Genomic DNA, 11,187 nt, shown 5'->3' with positions numbered 1-11,187 from the left:
CTCAATGTAACTTGATTCTGAGTAGACATGCTTGTGCTCTAAAGATGCCTTTTTTCAACACACACACATTGCTGTTCTAACAAAAAGGCAGTTATGGACCTGGCTGCTATCATGCCCTGGGGTGCAGGTCTGCAGTGCTGCCCCCCCTGAATACCTATACATCCGCACTGAGCCTCGCATGGCTTGCAGGATCGCTCCAAATGCCTTCTAAGGCATCAGACGTGTCCTAAACAGTACTTCTGGGAAACTTCCAGAGGGCAGGTGGAGACGGTGGGCGGGCGGAGGTGGCAGCAAGGAGACAGTGGTGGCAGCAGTGGCACAGCTGGTATGGTAGTGCCACCCCTACAAGGCCCACCGGCATGGCATCTCAGGCTTTTGCCCCCCCCCACCTCTCCTCCAGACCTACCACTGCAAAAAGGATCCCTCTGAAATCTTATTCATTGCAGGAGAGAGGCTTCCATTGGCAGCCATAGCCTTACAATGCTTTTGCTCAAAATACAATCCCCCACCGCATAGTTCTTAACAGCAAACGATGAAGGGCTTTGACATATACTAAATGATCCACACACACCCCTTCCAAGTGACAGGAGGAAATGAATTGGCCTGGCGCTCTGTGTACTTACAGCAAACAATCACTTTTCTCCGTGGTGACTCCAATCACAAAATCGTCCACCTGAAACACCCAGCGCCCTGGGAACTGCACGTTGGTGGTGTCTCTGATGTAGAGGATGTCAGGGGTGCGGGAACCGGGGATGTTGTAATAATTTTTTTTGTCTCCACTGTCAAATCCAGCCTGAGGAGGAAACCAATCAGAAAATTCACACGCAGCCCATTCCTACAGCAAGCTTTACATTCAGCAGAGCTCACGTTCCATTCATGAGTGTGCAGTGTGCAATTTTGGGTTGACTATTATTATTAAGAGGTGGGGGATCTAATTCTTTGAAGTAGGGGTCTGATATGTGCTTGTATAAGTAGATCCATTTTTCCCACTATATCCCACCTGTATACACAACATGTACACACCTGGGCTACGGGAAATGTAGTATGTACTTAGCACAGCTGAAGACTGATAAGTGTGTTTTCAGAACAGAGGGTTTTGTACGTTTTGGCAAAGAAGAGTTCTCCCATTCCTGACCCAGGAAGCGCATTAAATGGCATTTTGTGGGACTGCAGCCACAGGATGAGATGCTGGCCATGGAGCTGAGCCCCCCTGTAAATCTCAAATGTGTAGGCATAAGAACATAAGAACATAAGAACAGCCCCACTGGATCAGGCCATAGGCCCATCTAGTCCAGCTTCCTGTATCTCACAGCGGCCCCACCAAATGCCCCAGGGAGCACACCAGATAACAAGAGACCTGCATCCTGGTGCCCTTCCTTACATCTGACATAGCCCATTTCTAAAATCAGGAGGTTGCACACACACATCATGGCTTGTAACCCATGGATTTTTCCTCCAGAAACTTGTCCAATCCCCTTTTAAAGGCGTCCAGGCCAGATGCCGTCACCACATCCTGTGGCAAGGAGTTCCACAGGCAAAGATTTGTGATCCTCTAAAGCCAGCAGAGCTACTAAATAAATTGGCAATGGTCAGGATGACAACGCATCAGTGTGTTGTAGACACTGCAAGTGCAACTTGCTACTCCCATCAAGTAGAAGCAGAATACTCAAAGTAGTAAAGTGAAAAATTGTAGAATTGTGCAGAATTAAGCTTATTTTATATTTTTCATTTGCAGCCTGCTTTTCCTCCTTTGTTCAGCCAGGGCAGTTTACATTTGTTCTCAAATTGTCTTATCCATCTAGGCAGCTTACAGATCAATGTCTAGGCATCCTGATCAGCTTGGTCCATTGCTCACACATTGCACGTTGAGCTAAATCATGTGCTCACACACCATCATGTGGGTTTTACTGTGAAATGGGCAGTTATAAACTATATACAAGTCTCATTTAGGGTTGTCTATTTCACTGAAGAAGCACAGTCTCAACTCTGATGCAGAACCCTCCAATATCATATCTGTCCGGAGGTACCTGAGCTGGGATTCCTCCCAGGCCAGTCTTCGCATTCCCACCACTGGCTATTCCTGTGGTCCATTCAATGTTCGCATAGTTCAATATGATGAACGATATCGTTGCATCGGTGGTCAAGACAGCCTGGAAGGTGTTGACCTGCCGTGGGAGAGGGTGACAACAGAGGGGGCTATGTGCATTAAAAGCATAACAGAAACATCTCACAACACACGGTCTCCATTAGTGGAGCATATCTGTATTTCCAGAGTTGCACAAAGCAGCAGAGATCACCTGAAAAGACATTTTCTGTTAGCAGTACAGAATGATGATTTTTATTTATTTAATCATATGGCAAGATGCGGCATCATTATATAAACTTATCCCCACCCCCCGGGGGAAAAATTCGGTAATCTCATCAGAAAATACCCAAGGTGTAATTTGAGCATGGTTCACCAGCACTTAGTCTGTTTTCAAACCGAGAACTCAGTCTTGGTACATGGCAAGAAAAGAGCATGTCTGAGCACATACAGAGTGCCCCACCACCACTGTTGAGTAAGAAACATCCATTCTCACACAACTGGGAATGAACAAATCCTTTAACAATGAATGCCATCTCCCAAACCATCTAGATAATTTCTATGGACAGAAACTTTTCACCTAGCCAACCAGTGTCTCTTCATTCCCTCATCCAATGCCATTGCTTCTATGGATGTCTCTACTGTACCCATTGGCTCTGGTAACTCAGTCTGCATCAATGTGTGCTTCCATCATACTACAAAGAAATGGAAGCAACCTATCATAAAGAAGTAAAAGGGTATTGGCAACCTCTACAAGGAGCAAGGATGTGCAATGATTCCATTGATACTGCTGGGACTGAATCTTTGGGGCAGGCAGTTCCAGCGTGTGTATGTCGGTGGAAATGACAGTGGCGCTATTAAGGTTTGTGTCACCTGGTGTGGGAGGCCAGTGCATCAATCCCACGATGAACCTCCTCCCGTGCAGTGGGCGGGACAATGCTCTGGGCAGTGGGCATGGTGATGCGCCTTCTCCCGCCCCCTGCTGGTTTTTTGGCTATAACTTTTGATAGAATAGAGATATTTCAATATGGTTTATTTCATTGCATTCTGCATGAAATTACGCATTGAATGATATATAACATGATGGTATTATTTGAAACTACCAAGATTTAAAAAATTTTTGGCCAGTTGTGGTGTCACCCCCCCCCTTGTGTGAATCACTCGGTCGGTGCACACCCCCATAGCAATCCCACTGGTGCATGAGAAAGGTCTGAGGCTCATGTTGCTAGCCATGGATGGAGAGCAGTTACAGGGCAAGATTGGAGATTCTAGTGGAGTAGTTCTGGTTCCAAGGCCTTAGTGTGACCACACCTGATCTAAAAAAGTAACTGTTACCCTGCACAAGCCCAATCTTGTCTGATCTCGGAAGCTAAGCAGGGTCAGGCCTGGTTAGTACTTGGATGGGAGACCGCCTGGGAATACCGGGTGCTGTAGGCTTATCCCATGATCTCGGAAGCTAAGCAGGGTCAGGCCTGGTTAGTACTTGGATGGGAGACCGCCTGGGAATACCGGGTGCTGTAGGCTTATAACATAGTCTTTCGAGACTGAAGGTTGCCAACCAGGTGAGTGAGAGGTTTACCTTTTTTGAAGCAGTTCCAAAGTATGCAACACGATCCCAGGTAGCAACGAAGGCCCAGATGGCTGTGAAAGGGATCTCGGGGAAGTACTGGTTGATGTCTGCGGTGCAACGGCTAAGCGTCTGCTGGTCCTGAGTCTGCCTCCAGTAAACGTTCCCACCTAGGACGTTGTTGACATCGGCCCAGTAGGGGGCGACAAAGGGCGTTCCGCCATCCAGGGGGAAAGGATCGGGTGTGTATTGTGAGACGTTCACGCCAAAGGAGACCACGCCGTTGTTGTTGACCTGAAGGGGCAAAGGGAGAGGTGGGCGAGAGCTGATAGGTAGACTTAAATTTAGCAGTGGCGTTCGAAATTCATCACAGAGTGACTTCAAGATGGAAGACCAAGTTGCCTGCAATTGGCTTCTGCTTGGGTCAATGAACAAAGGGAGTTTCTCAAGCCCCTAGGGATGTCCAACCTGTTTCATAAAAAGGACTGAAGCTGGCGCCTGCTGAGGACTGGAAGTGACGTCATTAAGCAGAAAGTGACATCATTAAGCAGATGATGGTCAGAAATAAGCACAGTCCTAGTTAGAAGCTCATTAGCTGCAAATGACTGAAGAGAAAATGCACAAATGTTCATGTCTTCAGGATATGAGAGAGCCCATTTATCAAGCTGGGCCCCCCCAATTATAACAGGGGGTGGATAATTTGCTTTGGGGGGGTGTATTTAGCCTTCTGTTTGATACCGCTGACCAAGAGGGTTGGAATGCAGAATAGGCACGACTGGAAATTCTGAGGAGCTCTTAATGTCCAGTGTCATCAAAGGTTTACGTCACCCGGTGAGGGTGGCCAGTGCATCACCACCATGATGGACTTCTTCCCGTACAGTGGGTGGGGCATTTCTCTAGGTGGTGTGCACGGTGATGCACCATTGCCCCATCTCACTGGCTTTTTTTGGCTACGACCTCTGATAGAATAGAGAGATTACCACAGAGTTTGTTCCATTGCGTTCTGTATGAAATCACACATTGAATGATATATAACATGATGGTATTGTTCAAAAATAGCAAGATTTTAAAAATTTTGGCCAGTAGTAGTGTTGCCCCGCCTTTCCCGTGCACATCACCTGGTGCGGCCCGCACCTCCCACACCCTCCTAGCAACGCCAGTGAGTCTAGTTTATGTAAGAGCATAGCAGTAGGAACAACGTAGACAAGTTCCATGTTTGAGTTGCTGAAAAGGATAAGCCCTACTCTAGAGCTCGCTCTTTCTTTCTTTCTTTCTTTCTTTCTTTCTTTCTTTCTTTCTTTCTTTCTTTCTTTCTTTCTTTCTTTCTGAAACCTTTATTGGCATATCAAACGATTAACAATTGTACTTTACAATTGACATGACAATTTGCATAACACTCAACAATTTAAACAAGATACCAGAATTATTTAAATTCTGACAGCGTTACTTTAAGGATCTCGGATAAATAACCAGCAACAGCTGCAGTTAAGGAAACACAAACATCACTCATAAACTTGGAGAGAATAATATCAGAGGGTATAAGGTCAGAAGGGATCCTTTAGAGCACTTTAGCATCACCAAACGGGTTTAAAAATAATTCTTTCCTCCAAGAGAACACTAGGAATTGTCATATATATATATATATATATATATATATATATATATATATATATATATATATATATATATATATATATATATATATATAAGGGAAATGGCTAAGATGTCCACCAAAACATTATCAGCCCCTCACCAATGTATAGTTCCCAGGATTCCTTGAAGGAAGACTAATGAATTATAGTGGTACAAAATGGTTGCCATTTGTTAGTGAAGCTGCACCCTTGCTTTCTGACGGCATTTGTGTGGACCCGGGATAAGCAGCTGAACTTGAATTGATAAGTAGCTGAGCATCTGTTGCTCTTGATCCACATTTGTTTAAATTCACACTGAAGAAAAGCCCTTACGCAGAAAAAAAAGCAAAAGTTGCATCTCACATAGCAAGTAGGTGGCCTTCAAGAAAAGAAAGCAAACCAAGGGTTAATGTTAATTGGCAGCTGTGCCAATGACAGGTCTAGGCTTTTAGGACAGGTGTACAGGATGCATGTAAAGAGTGAGAAAAATAGGCACATGAACTGGCAGAGCCATATGAGGACAGGGTTCGTTCTGGTCAGTGATTACATACATAGAGAGATTTGTATGGCCGGCCATAAAAGGTGAAGGGCACTGAAATGGAGATCTCCGGAGATGTCCCATCATCCGACTTGGGGTTTACAGAGTCACCTACAGTTGGTCCATAAGGATACATCAAGGAGCCTAGAACAGAAGAGAAGATCTTGTTTATGTCCATAGAGCCCTGGTCAGCAACTGATTTTACAGGAAGGAAACACCTTGAGGAGGAGGGTGTATAGTAGGGGTGCTCAAACTGTCAACTTTAGGGATGCTGGACCTTTAAAATTGTGTAGGAGAGATAATTTCAGCAGGTGCAGCTTGTCATCTGTGGGATGACAAGTTGCACCTGCTGAAATTCTCTCTTCTATACACTTGTTAAAGGTCCAGCATCCCTAAAGTTGAAAGTTTGAGCACCCCTTGTGTATAGTATTCAATAATACAAAATATATTAAAGAATAATAATATGAAATACAAATATATGTCTATTATAAATATATGCGAGCAGAACATTATCCTGCTAACTGGGCAAAAGGCACTTTTCAAGTGGTGCTCCTCTTATATTTATCGGGGGAGAGTAAGAGCCCAATCCTATGTATGTCTACTCAGAAGTAGTTTCCATTAGAATAAATGGGGCTTACATCCAGGAAAGTGTGGATGGGATTGGGCTGTAAGTGTCCCTTTTCACCCCAGCACAATGTCTTTTCTAGTGGCTGTTTGCTGGTGTTCTTTTTAGATTGTGATCCCTTTTGGGACAGGGAGCCATTTAGTTATTGATTTTCTTTGTAAACCACTTTGCAAACTTTTTTTTGTTAAGAAGTGGTATGTAGTCAACATAATCATGTACTGGATCAAACCCTGCCCTGTCCCCCTCCTGGAGGTCAGTCACTCCAGTTATTGTTCTCTCCATGCCTATCTTCTACCTCTTACATAAGAACATAAGAACAGCCCCACTGGATCAGGCCATAGGCCCATCTAGTCCAGCTTCCTGTATCTCACAGCGGCCCACCAAATGCCACAGGGAGCACACCAGATAACAAGAGACCTGCATCCTAGTGCCCTCCCTTGCATCTAGCATTCTGACATAGCCCATTTCTAAAATCAGGAGGTTGCGCATACACATCATGGCTTGTACCCCATAATGGATTTTTCCTCCAGAAACTTGTCCAATCCCCTTTTAAAGGTGTCCAGGCCAGATGCAGTCACCACATCCTGTGGCAAGGAGTTCCACAGACCAACCACACGCTGTGTAAAGAAATATTTTCTCTTGTCCTAACTCTCCCAACACTCAATTTTAGTGGATGTCCCCTGGTTCTGGTGTTATGTGAGAGTGTAAAGAGCATCTCTCTATCCACTCTGTCCATCCCCTGCATAATTTTCTATGTCTCAATCATGTCCCCCCTCTTTTCTAGGCTGAAGAGGCATCTCTTTTCTAGGCTGAAGAGGCCCAAACGCCATAGCCTTTCCTCATAAGGAAGGTGCCCCAGCCCCGTAATCATCTTAGTCGCTCTCTTTTGCACCTTTTCCATTTCCACCATTTCCAGTTCCATCTTCTTTCACAACTGGGGTGGAAGACATTGTATTCCTCAGGAAGCCATAACCTCCAGCTGTGGATCCCTCCCATCAAAGCTCATGGTTTCTCAACTCACTTTAAACCTGACTGCTCCGGATGCTGGTGGAAGCCTTGCAAAACATTACGAGCACCCACCAGCTTATTCGTTTTGCATTGTGTTGGGCAAGCTGAATGGTCTTCACTGCTATAGATAAGCTAACACCACAATCCTAGGCATGTCTACTTGAAACTTTAGATATAGGCTGATGGGTTCTGAGCTGTCTGTGACAGATCAGGAGAGAGATCTTGGGGTGGTGGTGGACAGGTCGATGAAAGTGTCGACCCAATGTGCGGCGGCAGTGAAGAAGGCCAATTCTATGCTTGGGATCATTAGGAAGGGTATTGAGAACAAAACGGCTAGTATTATAATGCCGTTGTACAAATCTATGGTAAGGCCACACCTGGAGTATTGTGTCCAGTTCTGGTCGCCGCATCTCAAAAAAGACATAGTGGAAATGGAAAAGGTGCAAAAGAGAGCGACTAAGATGATTACGGGGCTGGGGCACCTTCCTTATGAGGAAAGACTATGGCGTTTGGGCCTCTTCAGCCTAGAAAAGAGATGCCTCTTCAGCCTAGAAAAGAGGGGGGACATGATTGAGACATAGAAAATTATGCAGGGGATGGACAGAGTGGATAGAGAGATGCTCTTTACACTCTCACATAACACCAGAACCAGGGGACATCCACTAAAATTGAGTGTTGGGAGAGTTAGAACGGACAAGAGAAAATATTTCTTTACACAGCGTGTGGTTGGTCTGTGGAACCCCTTGCCACAGGATGTGGTGACTGCATCTGGCCTGGACACCTTTAAAAGGGGATTGGACAAGTTTCTGGAGGAAAAATCCATTATGGGGTACAAGCCATGATGTGTATGCGCAACCTCCTGATTTTAGAAATGGGTTAAGTCAGAATGCCAGATGTAGGGGAGGGCACCAGGATGAGGTCTCTTGTTATCTGGTGTGCTCCCTGGGGCATTTGGTGGGGCCGCTGTGAGATACAGGAAGCTGGACTAGATGGGCCTATGGCCTGATCCAGTGGGGCTGTTCTTATGTTCTTATGTTCTTATGTTCTTATGAAAGTTAGTCCCATTGAATAACTCGGAGTTTCTCCCAGGTGTTTGTAGGATGGCAGCTTTAGGCTGCAATCTTATAAATCAGGGTGGCCAAACTATGGTTTGGGAGCCACATAGTTGGCAACCTTCTGTCTCGAAAGACTGTGGTATTGCGCTCTGAATCCCCATCAGCTCTGACATATAATGTGCGGCTCATGGAAATATTATTGGCTGAGCTCCTTTTTGTATCACAATCAATATAAAAGGTAAATAATCCCCCCCCCCAAGCTTTATAATTATTTACCAGGTATAAACTGAGAGTCCACTGGATTAAAATGTAGGTTTAATGTTGAGTAAATATATTTAAGAATTTGAATGCTTCATAAATATTGTGGCTCACAAACATCTCTCTTGTGGCTCTTGAACACCTGAAGTTTATTGTATTAAGCAAGTTTGGCCACCCTTGCTATACATGCTTGCCTGGGAGTAAGTCCCATGCAACTCAATAGCACTTACATCTGAGTAGCATAGGATTGTATTGATAGTTGCGCAAGTGCTTCAGGTCTCTCCGTGCACAGCAGGCATCTTGCAAGTTTCACTCCATGTTTCTGCATTTTTTTTTTATCATTTTCCAAAACTGAGTGTGGGGCTTTTAAAATCATCACCCATATCAGATCCTGCTCTCACCAACGTCTAAACAAGCCAAAGTAATGCCATCATTATTGTCCTTGATAAACTCCTACATTAACACTCAAGAATCCTATTTTGACTGTAGTACTATGACGGTACTATTGGTGTTATCCCTCAATTTAGGATAACATTAAGGCTGTTTGAAATACACTTGTGCTTTAAAAATGGAAATAAATTGAAAGTGAAGGCTTGGATTTAACTATGTGCTAGATAAACAACACGCATGTGTTAGCTCATGTACATTTTTCATGAGTAATACAATATTACATTCAACCATAGCTTCCTTTTGTGTTTTACACCTCTCCCACACTCTTCAATGTACATAGCTACAATAGGTGATATTGCATACCATCTTTACTGCTTAAGCAGCAACTGTTACCCTGCACATGCCTGATCTCATCTGATCTCAGAAGCTAAGCAGGGCCAGGCCTGGTTAATACTTGGATGGGAGACCGCCAGGGACTACCAGGTGCTGTAGGCCTTATACCATAGTCTTTCGAGACTGAAGGTTGCCAACCAACTTTACTGCTTAAATAGCGCACAACTTAATTCATGCCTTCAGTTGCATAGGAAAGCACAACAATGGCTGTACCCGGGGGAGCTTCTCTGGATGATCAGAAATGCTGAGTTCCCAGTGGTTTGGATTATAGAGAACATCTCTCCCCATGTTTGAAATATGTTGTTGCAGGTAAGTGCTGTACCTGGGGTTGGGGGGTGGGGGGTGTTCACCCTCACGCTCTCACCTCCCCCTCAAAGGGTTAATGTCTCTCCAACTTCTTCTAAGCATGACACAGGTCAGTGATTTTCAACCTTTTTCAACTCATGGCACACTGACAAGGCACTAAAATGGTCAAGGCACACCACCAGGTTTTTGACAATTGACATGGCACACCATGCTGCCAGTGGGGGCTCACATCTCCCATTGGCTGTATTAATAAATGACCTTCCCCCAAATTCCTGTGGCACACCTGTGGACCACTCATGGCACACCAGTGTGCCACGGCACAGAGGTTGAAAATGGCTGACAGCTATTGTGTCCAAAATAATTCCCCAGTCCAAATTCATGCCTCAACTTCAGGGTACTTTACCTTTTGAGTCTTCAACAGGAGAAGAAAGTGCTGATCCTATAAAGGAAGCAAGGAGAGACCATCAGATACACTTGTATAGGTACACCTTGTTTGAATGGGCTAGAAGTGTGGTACTGAACACATTGGATTCAGCAGTCACAGAATCCTAGAGCGATGTCAGGATGTTATCACATTTCTCAAACAAATGAAATGTTTTTCCATCCAAGCTTCAGGTTCCTGCAGGAGTGAGTCCCCCTCTGGACATTAAAGTGGAAGAGTGAGGCACTCATGCAGTCACTCTTCAGCACTTTTGATCATGCCCAAGTTGGCCCATACGGTCAGCAGTCTGCCATGCTTTCCAACCCTTGCAACAAAACACCTGTCCCCCACATTCAGATCTATGCAGTACAGTCCAACCGGTAGCGCTTTTCATCATGGCCTGGTTAGAACTGGACCATCTCATAGGTTTGGGCTACTCAGTCTTTGTGATAATGAGGACGCTTACTATAGAGCAAAAACACAGTCTTTCCTTCCCCTCGTGCCCCATAAAGCATTTTGTGTAACACGTAACACTTACATCTTCCCAGATCAATAGGATTCAGTTCAATAAAAGACACCATGTTGTCGCTTATGTTGGAAACAAGTTATTTCTAACCTAAATGTTTATTTTTTTTTTCACATTTCTGTATTGCCCAGGGTGGTATAGATGGCCCCTTTTTTCATCCTCACAGAACCCTGTGAGATAGGTGAGGTTGAGAGAGTGACTGGCCCAAGGTCACCCAGTAAGCTTCATGGCTGAGCAGGAATTTTGAGCCTGGATCTTCCAGGTTTAAGTCCAGTTTTTGAACCACTATCCCATCCTGGGTATATATGCAAATATTGGTTCTCTTAGCCGTCTTCTAGTGAACTAAGGGATCATGGGTTTTATCGCTCTGTGTGTGTGTGTGTGTG

The 11,187-nt window shown here is 44.8% G+C and overlaps 1 protein-coding gene across 1 annotated transcript; it reads right to left on the bottom strand.

Annotated features, from left to right (window-relative positions):
* Window positions 1-619: 619 nt before the first annotated feature.
* Window positions 620-10,856, bottom strand: LOC136661531 (sushi, nidogen and EGF-like domain-containing protein 1). Its single transcript, XM_066638816.1, has 5 exons — window positions 10,814-10,856; window positions 5,833-5,963; window positions 3,663-3,944; window positions 2,028-2,165; window positions 620-793 (listed from the first exon to the last, which is right to left on the bottom strand). Exons 1-5 carry the CDS (start codon window positions 10,854-10,856, stop codon window positions 620-622), a joined length of 768 nt encoding a protein of 255 aa, XP_066494913.1.
* Between the last annotated feature and the right edge of the window lie 331 nt (window positions 10,857-11,187).

This window comes from Tiliqua scincoides, chromosome 10 (genome assembly GCF_035046505.1).
Source record: "Tiliqua scincoides isolate rTilSci1 chromosome 10, rTilSci1.hap2, whole genome shotgun sequence".
NCBI lineage: Eukaryota > Metazoa > Chordata > Lepidosauria > Squamata > Scincidae > Tiliqua > Tiliqua scincoides.
This window is presented reverse-complemented; position numbering and strand designations above follow the sequence as displayed.